Genomic DNA, 18,462 nt, shown 5'->3' on the forward strand with positions numbered 1-18,462 from the left:
GGCTGAAGAATGGATGCTTTTGAATTCTGGTGCTGGAGGAGACCCTTGAGAGTCCCATGGACTGCAAGAAGATCAAACCTCTCCATTCTGAAGGAAATCAGCCCTGAGTGCTCACTGGAAGGACAGATCGTGAAGCTGAGGCTCCAAGACTTTGGCCACCTCATGAGAAGAGAAGACTCCCTGGAAAAGACCCTGATGCTGGGAAAGATGGAGGGCACAAGGAGAAGGGGATGACAGAGGACGAGATGGTGGGACAGTGTTCTCGAAGCTACCAGCAGGAGTTTGACCAAACTGCGGGAGGCAGTGGAAGACAGGAGTGCCTGGCGTGCTCTGGTCCAGGGGGTCACGAAGAGTTGGACATGACTAAACGACTAAACAACAGCAACTAAAAGTAGAAATAATCAGAATATTGAAATTGAAAGGACAGGCAATTTTCTGGGTTCAAAGGAAAGTAATTTAAAACAACTGTTGTTGAAGCATTTTGTTCTGAAGCTGCTAGCTAGGCAGAGCCAGACAGAGGATGACGACAGGGGCGTGTCCTTTCTGCCCCTGATCCCAACATAAATCCTGGCTGCGCCCATGGTCCCATGGAAGGCGGTTGTCTGTCCTTCAGAGGTTGGGTGGCCAGGGATTCTGCAGCTGTGATTGGGCTAGATGGCCTTTGGAGGTCCCTTCCCCCTCTACAGCTCTGTGTTTCCAGCAGGGGCTCATGAAATCCACCCGCGCAAAGCCCACCTCCTCTTCTTGGTGCTGCTTAACACCCCCCCCCCCGCTGCATTCCTGGCTCCCCAGCCTTGCCTCGTTAATGCTCTGATAATCCATAACGAGGTCCCTCTTCACATGCTTGCTGACCTCACGATGGAGCAAAGTTCGCATCCATTTTCCTTCCCCTCATTTGTCTGTAAACCATGAAGAAAAATCGCCACCGTCTGCCCGCATCAGGCAGCCACTTTGATGTATGGCTGTAATAAAAAGCCCATTTTCGGCTGCCTGCCTGCCTGCCTGGTTGGAGGGGCGGAGAGCGGCAGCCGGGCAGGGCCAAGAGCCCGTGGATGGTATGGAGGGCAGGGGGCAGTCGGGGCAGGGCTGCGTGTGCCCACTCTGGTTTGGCAGAAGGGCTGACAAGACGCAGGAGGTGACTCTGGGCAGGGAGAACCCAGATTCTGGAGAAGCTCAGCTTTAAGAGCGGAGTAGGCTTCCAGTCCTCATGAAGGAAAATGTATGCTTAGAAGTGTGTGGGCAAGGACTGTGGAAAACTTAGGAGCCAGAGGGATGGCTGAATAAAGTTTGTTTGTGTGTATAATAATAATAATTAACAATAATAATAATGGGTCTTTGGTTGCTATGCCCCTTCTGGGGAAATCCAGCCAGATGGGCAGGGCATAAATAATAGAATAATAATTATTATTACAACTTATGTCCAAGAAAACCCAAACAAATTATGCAGACCAAGAGAGAACCGTGAAAATGTGCCTGATCAGTGCAGGTGGACATTGGAGCTTGTAGACAGTATTGGTTTATTTATTTAATGAAATTTATATACCACTTGATTGTAGGAAAAAACCTCAAGCAAAAAAAGGTAAAATAATAAAATCATTGGTAATAATGTATCATTTAGAACATAGGAAAAGTTAAAACCACAAAAGAATAGACAGGCAACAAAGTACAACTCATGCAAACTTTCTGAACATCTGGGTAGGCTTGTCTAAATGTCTTCAGCAGGCGCTGAAAAGAATACAACGAAGATGCCGGCCTGATAATCAAGAGGCAGGGAGTTCCAAAGTGTCGGTGCTGCCACACGAAACGATCCGAGTTCTTAGAAATGCGCTGCAGAGATTAAGTGTTACCTGCAAAAGGACACCCAGTGAAGCCAAACATTGGAAGATTCCAGAGAGAAAGAAAAAAGTAATCCTTAATGCAGGGCAGCGTTAAACTATGGAACTCCCTGCCACAGGAGGCAGTGACAGTCACCAAGCTGGAAAGCTTTCAAAGAGGATTGGACAAATTCGAGGAGGAGGCGAGGGCTGTATCCCAAGATGCATAGGGCTTTATGCTGCAAAACCACCACCTTGAACTTAGCCCAGTAGCTGACGGGCAGCCAGGTAATTGATAGCATTAAACATGTTTCATTTACAAACAACAGCCCACAACTAATCACTCACCGAACATTTGGGCAAGATCTAGGAGAAAGAGGGGACGAACCATCAATCTTCAAAGTACATGTTTTATTTGTTGTTGTTTTAAATGAATTGTTTATTACCCAAAATAAAGTGGTAAAAAAATACGGTAATAATGAGACTGTAGTGATTGAGTGGGTGTCTTTAGCCCAGGGCCAAATTGGACCTTAGGAATTGTGGGGACAGTTTTTAGGAATAAGCAGCAGGAGCACCCAGTGGCGAAGCCTATGCCGGCGCCACCCAGACCAAAGGAACCTCAGCCCCCAGAGCAGGGGTTGGCAACCTGCGACCCGTGGGCCACAAGCAGCCCACGGGGGTCGTTTAAATGACCCATGAGCCGCCCCCGAACCAAGCCACCTGCTTGGTGAGTACCCTCATGCTGCGCTAAACCGGTGCAGCACGGAGCAGGTACTTGCTTCTGCGGTGCTGGAAATCACGTCTGCGCATGCACAGATGCCAGAAATCACATCTGCGCAGACACCATCTGGCCCATGGAGTGATCTCTGTGGGAGTGTACTGGCCCAGGCAAGGTAGACCTTGCTGACCCCTGCCCTAGAACATGGGTAGGCAAACTAAGGCCCGGGGGCCGGATCCGGCCCAATCGCCTTCTCAGTCCAGCCCATGGACAGTCTGGGAATCAGCATGTTTTTACATGAGTAGAATGTGCCCTTTTATTTAAAATGCATCTCTGGGTGCATCGTTCTGCCTGGACACTGAGATCCAGTGCTGAGGGCCTTCTGGCGGTTCCCTCGCTGCGAGAAGCCAAGTTACAGGGAAGCAGGCAGAGGGCCTTCTTGGTGGTGGCACCCGCCCTGTGGAACGCCCTCCCAGCAGATGTCAAAGAGAAGAACAGCTACCAGACTTTTAGAAGACATCTGAAGGCAGCCCTGTTTAAGGAAGTGTTGGCTTCTCGCAGCGAGGGAACCACCAGAAGGCCCTTGGCGCTGGACCTCAGTGTCCGAGCAGAACGATGGGGGTGGAGACACTCCTTCGGGTATACTGGACCAAGGCCGTTTAGGGCTTTAAAGGTCAGCACCAACACTTTGAATTGTGCTCGGAAACGTACTGGAAGCCAATGTAGGTCTTTCAAGACCGGTGTTATATGGTCTCGGCGGCCGCTCCCAGTCACCAGTCTAGCTGCCGTATTCTGGATTAATTGCAGTTTCGAAGTCACCTTCAAAGGTTGGGCTGGTTGAATCGGTGCAACATTCCCCTCACCAAATCCCCATGCCAGGTAAAGCTGCACCGGTGGAATTCCTTCCTGTCGTGAGGCTGCTGAAGGCATCCGAACGGCAGCTCAACCTGCAATAACCAAGGTATGTATGTGTGTGGCACTGCTGCCCTCTAGTGGACTCAGGCAGAAGTGGCCAGAGACCTGGGGATCTTGAACTCTGCGAGTGATGCTCTTCCAGCTGATGTGGCGTCCTTATCACAGAACGGGCTTTGGGGGCATAAATCTCAACTTTCAGATTTGAAAATAAGGGATCAGCAGCCTCACCTGTCCCGGGGACAGTCTACGGGATATCTAACAAGCCAGGATAGCAGCGGGAAATGGCGCTGGAATAAGGGAATTTCCCACAAAAAAAAAGGGAAGGTTGACAGCTATGTTTTGGGGACAGGCAAGATGTGGCACCCGAGACCCTGATGGTCTCTCCTCCCCACCCATTTCTTTAAAAACAAAAACAAAACAACAACACCGAAATACAGCTTGGAGTAGCCTTCGATTGTCTAACTGTTAAAACCCACCCAACTTGGGGGTCATCATTACACCTGGTAGTAGCATATTAACTACATGCAACATGTGAAGACATCCTTCCTGTTCCCTTTCCTGAATCTGCTGCTCTCCAGCTTTGCTGGGTGACCCCACTGGCTTCCACTATTATGCATAGAGGGTCAGGAGAGGGGGCAGTGAGCATATCCCAGTGGGCGTGTGCATGCGCACACACAGGTGTGTTCACTGGGTGGCCTGTCTGCAAAGTATTACATGCAAAAACTGCCTCCCACCTGCTAGGAAGGCAACTATCTGAGGAGGGTCTGAAACATAGCTCAATGCTACCACCTGCTGACCAAAGGGGACACAACCTCCTTGGCTGCCCAGATTTTCCCACTGTACGTGAAAGTGTGGTCTCATCCACGCCACAGACCAAAAACACTTTTGTAGCACTTCAGTTAGTCACAGATCCTCCCGAAGAATCCCAGGAACTGTAATTTGCCCCTGAGAGATCTGGGATGTAATCCACTGGGAGCAGTCAAATACAACATTCCTTGTTTTGCTAGAGTGGACATGCAAGGGAATGTTTGGTCCAGCCAGTCAGAACTTCCTGCTCCTCCCGGCCTGGAGCATCCTTCCTTTTGCATGTGACTAGCAGGTGGGCATGACCTTTCCAGACCTGGTAAAAGGCCAAGTCACACAGCCACCTTTCTCTTTCCTCCCCTTTTTGTCCTGCCTGCTTCCTGGACTGCCACAGCAGTTCCCCAGGTCATCTCCCATATGGGGTAAACCTGTTTGTAGATGTTTGTAACTTTAAGCCTCGCTTTGACCGGGTTTGAGTCACTGACATGATTTCTGATCAATCCCACAAGCCTCTGCATCTCTGCCCCATTTTCTCTATGCCTGAGCGTTCTACACAGACCAGTTGCTTCACCGGGCATCCTGGGTACATAAAAATAAGGAGATAGCTTTGAAGGAGGGAGATTTGATGTAGCTTTTGTTAATCTTTAGGTCGATCTTAGGGCCAGGAACAGAGTTCACATGGAGGTGGTAAAATGCCTGTCTTTCCTTTTATTACCTCTGGGGTTTGCTAAATGCATTCCTCCTTGGTTCCTGTTCATTTAGCCTGAACATGTATGCATGCTCAGTGTAATGGCTTTAGGGGTTGCTTGTGCGTAAATAGCCGCCGCTCTGGGCTAGGTTGGCTGGTTAAACCATTTCTCGCTGGACAGCCATCCACTCCGTGGCTGTTCAGTCGCTGGCAGAATCCGTCAGTGGGCGTTTCTTAAACCTTTTCCAACATAAAAGTTGTTTGACGCCCAGTCTCCTCCTACTCTCCCTGCGCGGAAGTCTTCTGCGCAGGGTGGGTGTGGGCAGCAGAGGACCTGTGCTCTCCTCACTGGTCTCCTGCGAAGAGTCCTGGAGCCTCCTCTCTGCTTCCCCCATCGGCCCCCCTCTATCCCTGGTGTTGCGCTGATTTTCTTCCCCAACAGGAGACTTGCCTCTCTCCCTGCTTGGCCCCTCTCCAGCATCGCTGTGGAGCCTCGCCTCCTCCTCTAGTTCCGATGGCAGTTCCCTGACACTCAGATAGTAAATAGTTCTTTGTGGTTAAGAGGCTTCCTCTGATCTGACTTTGTCCCCACTTGGGGATTTTTTAAATGCTCAGAGGAAATCTGATTGGTTCTTACAAACGCTGTGTTAAAGTTCTTTTGTTAATAAAAACGGCCTGGGCCAGGGAGTGGCAAGCGCCCTTTCTCCCAGGGTCTTGCTGGTCAAGCCTCGTGTCTATTGTATTAATCAGGGTCCAGTCCTTCCTTCCTATTGTATTAATCAGGGTCCAGGGACGCGGGTGGCGCTGTGGGTTAAACCACAGAGCCTAGGACTTGCCGATCAGAAGGTCGACGGTTCCAATCCCTGTGATGGGGTGAGCTCCCGTTGCTCGGTCCTTCTCCTGCCAACCTAGCAGTTCGAAAGCACGTCAAAGTACAAGTAGATAAATAGGTACCGCTCTGGCAGGAAGGTAAACGGCGTTTCCATACGCTGCTCTGGTTCGCCAGAAGCGGCTTAGTCATGCTGGCCACGTGACCCGGAAGCTGTACGCTGGCTCCCTTGGCCAATAAAGCGAGATGAGCGCCGCAACCCCAGAGTCGGCCACGACTGGACCTAATGGTCAGGGGTCCCTTTACCTTTAACTTTAGTCCTTCCTTTGCCTTCATAATGCAACATCACAATGTATGCTTAGTAGAAAGAGGAGTGTGTTTTAGCTCTTGGTGTAAGTCAGAACACATTGCAGTCCTCGAATCAAGATGCACCTTGCTTGACAACCGTCTCTGGAGTCTAACCCAGGCAGCTCAAACTCTGACATTTCCCTAACACACACCCACCCACACCCTTTGTGTGCCATGGAGCTGGCTGAGTTACCCCCCCAAGGGCTTGCCCGGAGCCCCACAGCACTAGCCTGACCCCGCAGCCTCTCACCTTTCACGGGCTCCTTGCACATTTGACCGCACTGGTTGCTGCAACACTTCTTGCCCCCTGGGCAGTCACAGTCCTTCTGGCAAGTCATCAGGCAATCGGCAGGGTCCGGAGGGGGGCAGAAGCCGGGCTTCTCTGCAAGAGATCAGCCAGGTGTCTGTGATGTCTTGGGTCATGGAGGGGATGCAGCCAACACAGCATTTTTGTTTTCAAAAGCTGCGTCCCAAGGAACTCAAGGGGACTGACATGACACTCCTCAAAAATGATATTTCAAAGGCATAAAGCCAGTCCTCAGATTGAGTAATAATTCCAGCACAGGGGAAGAAAGGCCATAGCTCAGTGATAGAGCACTTGCCTTGCATGCCAAGTGCCCTGGGTTCAAATTCCAATGGCATCTCCAGTAGGGCAAGGAGAGGCTCCCTGTCTAAGACCCAGAAAAATGAATGGTCTGACTCATTGCAAAGTATTCTCCTATGTTCGCAAAAAACGACAACCCAAAAGGCCTTTTTGATCAACCGCGTCCTCACCAAATGCGTGGAACCAGATGACGATGACATTTTAATTTATTGCCACCCACCCTAAGGTCCCAGGCTGGGTTGCGACAATTTAAAATGACACAGTAAAGCTTTCAATTACTAAAAGAAAACATAACGGCAAAAAACAGGGTGGGTCCTGAAAGATACATCTCAGGTGTCAGCGATCCACTGCGGAGACAGAGCGCAGCCTCAGTCGCCCTCCCGGCATCTGCCCAGGGACCCACCTGCGCCCTTGCAGGCCAGCTGGCATTCCTCTTTGGTGGGGAAGTTATTCAGGTTTCCCCTGCAGTTGCCATAGTCGAAAGCGGTGCACTCTCTGCTGGTGGAGTTGAAGTAGAACCTTTGGACGTAGGTGTTGCAGGGACCCGGCTTCTGGGGAAGCTGGCAGATATCTGCAGCCAGAGAGCAGAAGGGGCCTTGTGTTCTGAGCTGCTAGAAAGAATGAAAGGGGTGGGGTCTGGTGGGGGGGGGACTGTTGGATATGCACAAATGAGTTTGCAGGTTCTGGGATGAAATAAAGCCTAGTTTTGCCCCTGCCCACTGCATAAGTGTTGGTGCTGACCTTGAAAGCCCTAAACGGTCTCGGTCCAGTAGACCTGAAGGAGCATCTCCACCCCCATCATTCAGCCCGGACACTGAGGTCCAGCTCCAAGGGCCTTCTGGTGGTTCCCTCCCTGCGAGAAGCCAGTTACAGGGAACCAGGCAGAAGGCCTTCTCGGTAGTGGCACCTACCCTGTGGAACACCCTCCCACCAGATGTCAAAGAGAAGAGCAACTACCAGACTTTTAGAAGACATCTGAAGGCAGCCCTCTTTAGGGAAGCTTTTAATGTTTGATGCATTACTGTATTTTAATATTTTGTTGGAAGCCGCCCAGAGTGGCTGGGGAAACCCAATCAGATGGGCGGGTATAAATAATAAATTATTATTATTATTATTATTATTATTAGAACTTAAGAACAGCCTACAGGATCAGGCCCATTTGGTCCAGCATCCTGTTCTCACAGTGGCCAACTAGCTGCCCCAGCCCTCTCCACCGTGACTTTGTCCAATCCTCTTTTAAAACCGTCCACCTTGGTGGCCATGCCTGCATCCAGTGGGAAGGAGTTCCACAGTCTAACTCTGTGCTGTGTGACGAAGGACTTTCTTTTCTCTGTCCCGAATCTCCCAACATTCAGCTTCACTGGAGCCCCACAAAATCTAGTCTCACGTACGGCATTTCTGATTCGAGGTAGAGGCTGGAGGAAGAAATAGGAGGCCACTGGCGATGGCAAGAGAGCGTATCCCCACAGGTTCTGCCCCCACCCTAGTTTCCTAATCACTGTACCCCGACTTTTCTTTCCATGAAGCCTCTTCTCTCTCCCCTAGGGGTTGGGACACCCCTTCCCCGTGTCCTGCAGAGAGAGAGAGGGAGCCCAAACAACAACAACAATAAAAAAAATCATTTACACCCCACCCTCCTTGGCCAGAGCCGGGCTCAGGGTGGCTAACATCAGTAAAATTACAGTAAAAACATAATAAGAAAAAACCCCAACTTAAAATACAGCTTAAAATGCAATTTAAAATGCAGCCTCATTTTAAAAGTAGCCCCTAGATCAAGACCATAAGGGGAGGGAAACAGAAGGGTCAGACTGAGTCCAAACCAAAGGCCTGGTGGAACAGCTCTGTCTTGCAGGCCCTGCGGAAAGATGTCAAGTCCCGCAGGGCCCTGGTCTCTTGGGACAGAGCGTTCCACCAAGTAGGGGCCAGTGCTGAAAAGGCCCTGGCCCTAGTGGAGACCAATCTAACCTCCTTGAGGCTCGGGACCTCCGAAGTGTTGTCATTTGTGGACCTTAAGGCCCTCCACGGGGCATACGAGAGAGGCAGTCCTGTAGGTATGAGGGTGGGTCCTAGGCCGTATAGGACTTTAAAGGTTGAAACCAGCACCTTAAATCTGACCCTGTACTCCACCGGGAGCCAGTGCAGCTGGAAAAGCACTGGACGAATGTGATCCCGCGGCAAGGACCAAGTGCTTACCTGGGTCCCTGCAGGTCTCCTCACATTCCACCAGTGTTGCAAACCTGTTGGCGTTGCCCTTGTGGCCTCTGTAGGTGAACGGGTAGCAGCCTGCTCCAAGGCGGCTGTAGTAAAACAGGTGGATGGAGTGGTCCCCCTCTCCGGGGTTGCTGGGCAGCCGGCAGATATCTGGAGCCGCAGAACAAAGAGAGATGGGAGAGAGAAATGGACCTGGGACTTGTGGGCAGGAAAAAAGGCACGTCAAGACCATCCTGGCTGGGACTCCTGGGAAAACTTGCTCCCTGCCTTGCAGGCTTTTCCCAACTGGCCTGGGAGGGCCTGGACTGACTCCAGCTGCAAAAGGTAAGGTTGCTGAACAGACTCTCGGGCGGAGGTGTTGTTTGGGGGGTTTTGCTGCAGGCTTGGGGGGTTGCCGCTATTGGGTTTTTTTTCATCTTTATTTGAGACCTTGTTGTGATTTATGTGGAAATTGTTCACTTTGCTTGTGTATTTTTTTAATGCTTTATTTGTTATTTATGTGGGAATGTTCAGGGAGGCAGGAGAGGATATATTGTTTAATTACAGTGGTACCTCTGGTTGCGAATGGGGTCCGTTCCGGAGGCCCATTCGCAACATGAAAGGAACACAACCCACGGCGATGTGTCTGCGCACGCGCAGGTTGCGATTCACCACTTCTGCGCCTGCACGTGATGTCATTTTGCACTTCTGTGCATGCGCGAGCGGCGAAACCCGGAAGTAACCCTTTCCGGTACTTCCAGGTCGTCGCAGGACGTAACCTGAAAGAACATAACATGAAGCGGATGTAACATGAGGTATGACTGTATATCCTTTCCAACTTGTGTTAACAAGTTCTACAATTTAGCAGAGTAATATTCCCCTTTTTAAACTTGTGAAGCGGATAGCGTTTGCCAGGCTTGTGTAAGCCTCTAAAATAAGTTTCTTTGGTAATTCCTCTTTTATTCCCTCATGAAAAGAATAGACACGCCACAGTCTTCTATAAAAGTATAAAAAGAGCTTACTCACTCACTCATTCTGTTCACAGATGGATCCCAGAAGGCAGACTTAGCTTAGAAAAGTAACATATACCTGGGAACTATCCCATAAGGAGACAGTACCTTTGTCCTCTCTTGGCTGGAAGTCAAGAGAGCATCTTAGGCTAAGCAGACGTTGCTTTTCGACAAATGGAATCAGAGAGAGAGAGAGAGTGATGGCGGCCTCCACTGAGGTATTTTGTTACCTGCACAGGTGAGGCCACACCCACCTCTGGTCACATGCAGAGGAAGTCTGTCCCAGCCCAGGAGGAAACAGGAAGTTCTGACTGGCTGGTCCAGACACCCCCTTTTTATGTCCACCCTAGGGATGTTGTATTTGACTGCTCTGTGTTTCACATCCCACAATTTAGAACTACTTTTCATATGTTGCCATTATGTATTCCCCCCCCCCCCCGCTGCAAGCTGCCTTGAGCATTGCTTGAACTGTGGAATACAGTCATACCTCGGGTTACAGCCACTTCAGGTTGCATTTTTTCGGGTTGCAGACCGCCGAAACCCAGAAGTACTGGAACAGATTACTTCTGGGTTTCGGCGGTCGTGCAGGCACAGAAGCGCTAAATCGCACTTTGCGCATGTACAGAAGCACCAAATCGCAACCCACATGTGCGCAGATGCAGGTTGCGAACGCTGCAGGATGCGAACGTGCATCCTGCATGGATCACGTTCGCAACCCAAGCGTCCACTGTAGTGGCATTCAAATAAGAATATGTATGTATGCTTGTATCCTAGGATCTGCTCAGCTGAACATTCGTTCTTGGCCTGGGAGGTGGGTGACCTTTGAGCACAAGGTGGGAAGATTAGCTAAGGCCGCAATGTGTGGGGCAGCCTTTGAGGGGCAGCTGCTGCTCCCCAGTTTGCCTCTTTTCTTGTAGGAATCCCTGCCCCTCCCCAAGAATAGCCTTAGCCTTCAGCTTCCCCCATAACTGTCAACATTTCCCCTTTTTAAAGGGAAATTCCCTTATTCCAAATAGGATTACTCGCAAGAAAAGGGAGAAGTTGACAGCTATGGCTTCCCCTATAGAGAATGGAGCAAGTTCACCCACCTCCCAGCCTTTGGGTGGGCTGTGTCTGCATAGGGCAAGCACTTAACGCCACTTAATAGCTTGCCGTGGCGGGGGGGTGGGGGTTCTTGCAGCTGAGTATGAGGCAGGATTGAACAGTTTAAAATCTGATGGTATTGGTTTTCATTTATGTATAGTATAGATGTTTCCTTTTTCCTTTTTGTTTGTCGGTTTTTGGTATGCATGTTCGTGGCTTTTTGTGTTTTTGTGCAATCTTCAAATACAGGAAAGTGTTAAAAATAAATAAAGAAACAGTTTGAAATTGTAATGACAATGGAAACCATAAATGGAACAAGAGAGCAATCACAAACGCTAATAAAATAAATCTAAACATGGGTTTAGAGAGCAAAGTGACCCCTTCGCTCCAGGAACAGAGGAAGCTGCCAAGCCATTGCTCCATCTACTTCAGTGTTGTCTACACTGACTGGCAGAATTGTTTCTCTAGGATTTCAGGCAGGCATCTCTCGCAGTCTTACCTGGGGATGCCAGCAGGGATCTCACCTGGGGCTGACGCTCTGCCACTGTTCCTTGGCTTTGGCTTTTGCCCGCTTAGAGTGGAAGCAGGTTATTTCAGGGGACAAGATCTGATAAAGCCACTTCCGCCTACAAAAGGAGGTGGGGTTGCGGGCTTCATGGCCCCACCACTGGTGCGGTGGCTGGTTCTCAGCCTCTGCACGATTGAGGGAATCCCTGGCCACGCCATCCCCTGGCTGGCCAATCAGCTGGCTCGGGGTGGGTGGGCGTGGCCTGCCTTATTTAAGGCAGGACACAGCTGGGGATCTCCCTCTTTTCCCCCTACCAGCTGTTCCTGTTTCCCACCCTCCCACCCTTTAAGGTTTTCATTCCTTGACCTTGCTATGGACCTTGGTTGGTCGCCATTGAGGGGCCTGGTAGGAATTTTCCCACTTGGCAAATTGGCACCAGCCACTTGGTTTTTGCCTAGTTCGTAGCAAATCGTCACAACTTTCTTGGTATTGGCGGTTAGGCATTGGCATAGTTCTGTAGATGGAAGAGGGGAGGAAGCGCCATCACCTGCCCCACATACTGAAGGGTAGTCCGATAAAGGATTCCGGGGGGGCGTGGCCCTGTCCGAAGCCTAGGGAGGTGAGGGTCTAAGACACGCCCCCTATCGGTGACCCTGGGGGAGTTCCTCATTGATGTGCACCAGCAGGACTCCCCCTACTGGTGGTTAACCCTTCCCAGACTTCAAGCGGATGGGCTGAAGTCGGAGATAGTCGGTTAGGACCAATGCCTAAGCCAATACCTCTCATCACCTGTAACCAATAAAGTTGTGGCCTTATTTAGCCCATTAACCTCAATAATTGTGTCATGTGTCTTTATTTCCTGGGCGGGTGTGTGTGTGTGGAACTTGCCACGCAATGAACCCACGACAAGAAGCTCGGGCCAAGAGACTCTTTTGCCTACCTGTCGGATGGGCGGCATGTAAATATTAGAATCACTATTATCATTACCCGGCGTCTTGCAGGCGTGCTCACATTCCGAGAGAGATTCGAACCGGTTCTCGTTGCCCTCGCAGCCTCCGTAAATGAACACTTCGCACGTTTTAGTGGCGGGGTTGTAATAGTACCTGGGCATGGCGGCCTTGCAGGGTCCTGTCTCCTTAGGCAGCTTGCAGATATCTGGAAGGATGTGAGAGGGACAGGCAGGAGGGTTGAAGTTGCTTGGGCAAGAGTACTGCGAAATAATTCATAATGAACTGGGGAAAAAAATGTTTAAAAGTACTTTTCCAAAAAAACAAGAGTCCTTTTTGCTGGGGAGAATTCAGACTGAAATTCCCAGGTGTCAGAAAAGGTTATTTATGTATGCACCTACTACGGCCCGTGTTTTGTTAGTCCCCAAATGGAAATTGAGCAAAGTCCCGACTAAAGAAAGGACGCCGGTATCACTGTGGTCTAAACCACAGAGCCTCTTGGGCTTGCCGATCAGAAGGTTGGCGGTTCAAATCCCCACAACGGGGTGAGCTCCCGTTGCTCGGTCCCAGCTCCTGCCAACCTAGCAGTTCGAAAGCACGTCAAAGTGCAAGTAGATAAATAGGCACCGCTCTGGCGGGAAGGTAAACGGCGTTTCTGTGCGCTGCTCTGGTTCACCAGAAGCAGCTTAGTCATGCGGGCCATATAACCCATAAGCTGTACGCCGGCTCCCTCGGCCAGTAAAGTGAGATGAGCGCCGCAACCCCAGAGTCGGTCACGACTGGACCTAATGGTCAGGGGTCCCTTTACCTTTACCTGACTAAAGAAGAATGGCAACTGAAACAGTTGAAATATGCCCAGCTTGCAGACCTAACATATAGAATAAGAGAACAAGAAGAACACATGTTTAAAGAAGATTGGAAAATGTTTAATGAGTATGTGGAGGAATATTGTGTTTATTTGAAAACGTGGTCAGCATAAAGATAAATTCAGCAGTGTAAATAAGTTTTGATGGATTTAATAATGGAATACTGAGTGGTTTAGTTTATATAAAATATGCAGAAATTGCTTCTATGGGGGGGCCAGTGATGGCCACCAACTTGGCCGGCTCTAAAACAGGATTGGGCCAAATCATGGAGGAGGAGAGGACTGTCAAAAGCTACTAGCCGCAATGGCTACAATCTGCCTCCGCAGTTGGGGGCAGAAATGCTTCTGAAGACCAGATACTGGAAACCACCGAGAGAGAGGGGGGGGGGGGCTCTTGCATCTGGGTCCTGCTTGCAGGTTTCTCAAAGGAGGCACCTGGTTGCCCAGCCTGAGAATAGGATGCTGAACTAGATGAGCCACTGGCCTGAGCAGTGGCAGACGAAGATGGTGGATTGTGCGGAACTAGCAAAACTGACCTGCAAGATCCGAAATCAGGAGGAAACAAAATTCCAAAGAGATTGGAGTAAATTTATGGATTATATAGAAGAAGAAGAAGAGTTTGGATTTGATATCCCGCCTTTCACTCCCTTTAAGGAGTCTCAAAGCGGCTCACATTCTCCTTTCCCTTCCTCCCCCACAACAAACACTCTGTGAGGTGAGTGGGGCTGAGAGACTTCAAGGAAGTGTGACTGGCCCAAGGTCACCCAGCAGCTGCAGGTGGAGGAGCGGGGAAGCGAACCCGGTTCCCCAGATTACGAGACTACCGCTCTTAACCACTACACCACACTGGCTCTCAATAACTGTATATAACTGTATATATATAACTGTATATAAATAATAACTGTAGAAATCTGAAGACTCTGGCAGGACCGAAACAAATCTTACGACGTAGATTGGACTGGATATAATAAGAAACTGTGGAAAGGTGACTGAAGCAAGAAAATCTGTTGAAGGGAAGGAGGGAAGTCAGTGCTTGGCAGAGTGTTGGGAAAGAATGTGGGTAAATGACTGCTGAATATCATTGCACTTTGTTTGTTGGTATTAAATAAAAAACCAATAAAAAGCATTAAAAAAGGAAAGAAAAGAGGAGCCCCTGGCCTGATCCAGACAGAAGGCCTCTTCTCAGGTTCCTAGGATGCTCATGCTCACACCGTTGCCGCCACCAACCCCACCCTATTCTTCTGCTTTTAAATCATTTTAACAGATTCTAGTACTGTAATCTCCTCTTGCTGTAACCCAGGACATGAGACCTTATAGTGAGAAGGACTTAAGAAATGAAAGTAAAAGGAACAAGAGCAGAAATAACAGCAGTAAAGATAAGGTGGTCCATCCCAAGCTCATTTAAAGTAGGAAACCAAAATATTTCCTTTTGTGAAATGCTAAGTGGGGTGCAGACTCTGGGCAAGGACTGCAGATTTCCAGGGCTGCCCCAGGAGGTTGGCTGTGCATTCATGCAGCTTGTATCACCAGCAAATGTCATGGGATCATAGGATCTCACAACTGTAGAGTTGTAAGGGACCTCCGAGGGTCATCTAGTCCAACCCCCCTGCAATGCAGTACTCACAGCTAAAGAGGCCCTGACCAATGACTACCTGTCCACTGCACAATGCTCCCCACTTTGTCAATAATAATAATAATAATAATAATAATAATAATAATAATTTATTATTTATCCCCCGCCCATCTCCTCTGCTCCCCTTCCTTGGTCTGACCTGGGTTGCGGCATCTCCAAATGCATTCCATCTGGGTCTCAAACTGGTTGTCGTTCCCTCCACAGCCTCCGTAATTAAACATCTCGCAAGTCTTGTTTTGCGGGTTGTAATAGAATTTGGGGAAGAGGGCTAAGCAGGGGCCAGAATCCACAGGGAGCTTGCAGATATCTGTGGGTGCAGAACAGAGGGGGGGGGGGACAAAACAGAGGGTCTCTCAGGCATCCCCACAGAAATGAAGCAACGCCAAAAGCCAAATCCTGCACATTGCAGAAGTGAGCGTGCCTGGGATGTGTGGCGCACTCTGGAGCCAGAATCTCTGGTCCCCCACTGACTCAACAAATCTGGAAAGCTGGCATTTCTATACCACTTGGAAAGAGAGGGGCTTTTCGGTTGCCCTCAATTAAGTTAAAGGGACCACCAAACAACAGGGAGTATTTACAGCAAGAGAGAGACAGTGTGGCACAGTGGTTAGAGTGGTTACACTAGGACCTGGGAGACACCAGCGCTCAAATCCCCACTCAGCCATGAAGCTCACTGTTATACAAAAATCTCCAAATGGGTCCGAACTTCAATGTCTAAAACTCCTGGTAGAGGACAAGGATCTGGAGATTACGCTCAGGGTGGCCAAATTCTGTGTGACTGCCATAAAACTTAGGGAACAAGCTGTACTACCAAAATGATTAAGGTTTAAAATGGTAATTTTTGGTTATATTTTACTGATCAAGATTTATTATATATATATATATATATATTAATTGCCACTACATCTGAATTGTCTCTGTTGTACTCAATTGCAATTCAATGTCTCCCTGTTGTGTTTAATGATTTTCCTGATATTGTAAGTGACCCGGAACTGGTCTGTGACCGTAATAATAAAATTAATTCATTCCCTGGGTGGACCTTGGGCCAGTCACTGCCTCTCAGCCCAACCTGCCCCAGAGGGATGTTGTGGGGATTGAATGAGGAAGGGGGAGAAACTTGAGTTCCTTTTTCTCCAAGGGAAGGGTGTGAATGCAGTTAGTAATGTATTAAGCCAAGAAAGGCCCTAAAGCACTGGCAAGTATTTGCACCACTGTGACATCTGTTTATTTTGAGCATTCACATATTGCTCATTTAAAAGCGAACAGTGTTGCACCAGTAAAAACCAACCCAGTAAGACAGAAGTTGCCCCATAAGAAGGTATGGGGCTAGAAGGTAGGGAAACGACCCCCAAGTCTGCCCACCTTTGCTCCCGCAGGTGTCCAGGCATTCCTCCGTGGTAGCAAACCGGTTGGCGTTGCCCTGGCAGCCTCCGTAGGGAAAAGGCAAGCAGTTCTCCTTCGACGGAGAGTAGTAGTACATGAGGGAGTAATCGAGACACGGACCCGAATCCGGGGGCAGCACGCAGATATCTGCCAGCAGAGAGCCGAGAGAAGGAGTCAGCAGTCTCCCCCTTCCCTTCATAAGAACATAATGTGAGCCTGCTGCAGTGGTCACATGGGATTACTATGAGGAATTATGAAAATACGGAGCAAGCCATTGTGTCCGCAATGAAAGCATTGCTTGACTGGGCTTGAGTCATTGACAATAATTTCTGATCAAATCCCACAGGCCTCTGCATCTCTGCCCATTTTCTCTACTGCCCATTTCTCTATGCCTGACAGGCACGTATAAGCATTCTAAAACACAGACTGGTTGCTTCACCAGGCATTCTGGGCCGTAAAGATAGTAGATAGCTTTGATGTACCTTTGCTTGGTTTTGTTAATTCTTAGGGCCAGGAAATAGAGTTTCACATAGGAGGTGATAAAGATACCTGTCTTTCCTTGCCACCCTTCCTCTCATGTTTACTGCTTGTTTATGACCTCCGGGGTTGCTGAATGCATTCCTCCTTTAGTCCTGTTTTATTTACCCCAGAATGTGTGCACGCTCAAATTAGCTCTTTGTAGTTTTAACTTTGTCCCCACATGGGTTTTTTTTTAAATGCTCAGAGGAAATCTGATTGGTTCTTATGAACACTGTGTAAAGGGTTCTTTTGTTAATAAAACGGCCTGGACAAGGGACTAGCGATACGCACTTCCTCCCAGAGTCTTGCCGGTCAAGCCTTGTGTATTATTTTAATCAGGGTCCAGTCCTTTCCTTTGGCTTCAGAACGCAACAGCCCACTGGATCAGGCCAATGGGGGCCCATCTAGGCCAGCACCTTCTTCTCCCAGTGGCCAACCAGATGCCCCTTATGGGAAACCCACAAGCAGGGTCCAAGCACATGACCAACTCTCTCCTGTGGTTTCCAGCCACTGTCATTCAGAAGCATTGCTGCCTCCGACTGTGGAGGGCAGAACAGAGCCATTGTGGCTAATATCTATCCATAGCCCTCTCCTCTTCCACAAATTTGTCCCATCCTCTTTTAACGCCACCTATGTTGGTGGCCATCACTGCCTCCTGGGGGATCCTTTGCTGAAGAGGCTCTTCGATCTTTCAGACAAGTCTGAACTTAATTCTCTCCTCTTAGGCAAAGATCCCAAGACGACCTGGCTGGTAGCCAGATTCTGCGCCCAGATTTTTAGGCACAGATCATCCTCTAGAATAAAATAGCTTACTAGGGAAATGCTGAAGTCATTGTTTGGGGTGCCTCAGGGTCAATTTTTATGGTAGCCCAAATCTCAGTTGTAGGGGTGTATGTATATATCTCAATTTTAACTCATGAACAATTGCTGCAATCTGCTCCGATTGTATATTTTATCTTTATGAATGCTTCTTTTATTGTGTCATGTTATGTGAGCTGGTCTTTGACCGTAATAAATTATCTATCTCACCTTGCCATTGTAACCTACTCAGTCCACCCCCCAAGACGATCAAGACAAAATGAATGATATGCCTCCTGTGGCAGGGAGTTCCACAGTTTAACTGTGCGCTGCTTGAAGAAGTAGGCATTTGGAGTATAATGGAACAGGCTACTTTGGGGATATTACAGTGCTGCTGCTTGTACGCATTGTTGTACTTAATGAATACCAAGAATGTAAGAAAAGCCTGCTGGATAAAGCCAATGGCCCATCTCATCCAGCCTCCTGTTCTCCCAGTGGCCAGCCAGATGCCCATTATGGGAAACCCACAAGCAGGATTCGACCACAAGAGCGACTCTCTTCCCTCCTGTGGTTTCCTGGAACTGGGTTCCTCTAACCATGGAGGCAGAGCAGAGCCATCATGTCTAGCGGCCGTCAATAGCCGTCTCCTCCTGATTTGTTTGTTTTAATATGGTGTGCCTCCCCCACTTTTTCCTGCATTTTAAAGTCCTCGTCTTCCACATTGTTGGGCACTTTTTCTTTGGAAAGTACAGTCATACCTCGGGTTACAGACGCTTCAGGTTGTGCGATTTCGGGTTGCACACCTC

At 49.1% G+C, this 18,462-nt stretch overlaps 1 protein-coding gene across 1 annotated transcript in view; it reads right to left on the reverse strand.

The window, feature by feature from the left end:
• Nucleotides 1-1,643: 1,643 nt before the first annotated feature.
• The window catches only part of LOC310765255 (papilin-like), a gene marked incomplete at its 5' end in the record, with an annotated part of 31,162 nt that continues 14,343 nt past the window's right edge, over nt 1,644-18,462 (reverse strand). Inside the window, 7 exons of the mRNA XM_083620030.1 lie at nt 1,644-1,847; nt 6,367-6,498; nt 7,124-7,291; nt 8,914-9,081; nt 12,499-12,666; nt 15,096-15,263; nt 16,319-16,486. Of these exons, the coding sequence (XP_083476156.1) occupies nt 1,837-1,847; nt 6,367-6,498; nt 7,124-7,291; nt 8,914-9,081; nt 12,499-12,666; nt 15,096-15,263; nt 16,319-16,486 (983 nt within the window). The 3' untranslated portion in view covers nt 1,644-1,836. The remainder of the gene's footprint in view (nt 1,848-6,366; nt 6,499-7,123; nt 7,292-8,913; nt 9,082-12,498; nt 12,667-15,095; nt 15,264-16,318; nt 16,487-18,462) is intronic.

This window comes from Podarcis filfolensis, assembly GCF_964270895.1.
Source record: "Podarcis filfolensis genome assembly, chromosome: 6".
NCBI classification, from domain to species: Eukaryota; Metazoa; Chordata; class Lepidosauria; order Squamata; family Lacertidae; genus Podarcis; species Podarcis filfolensis.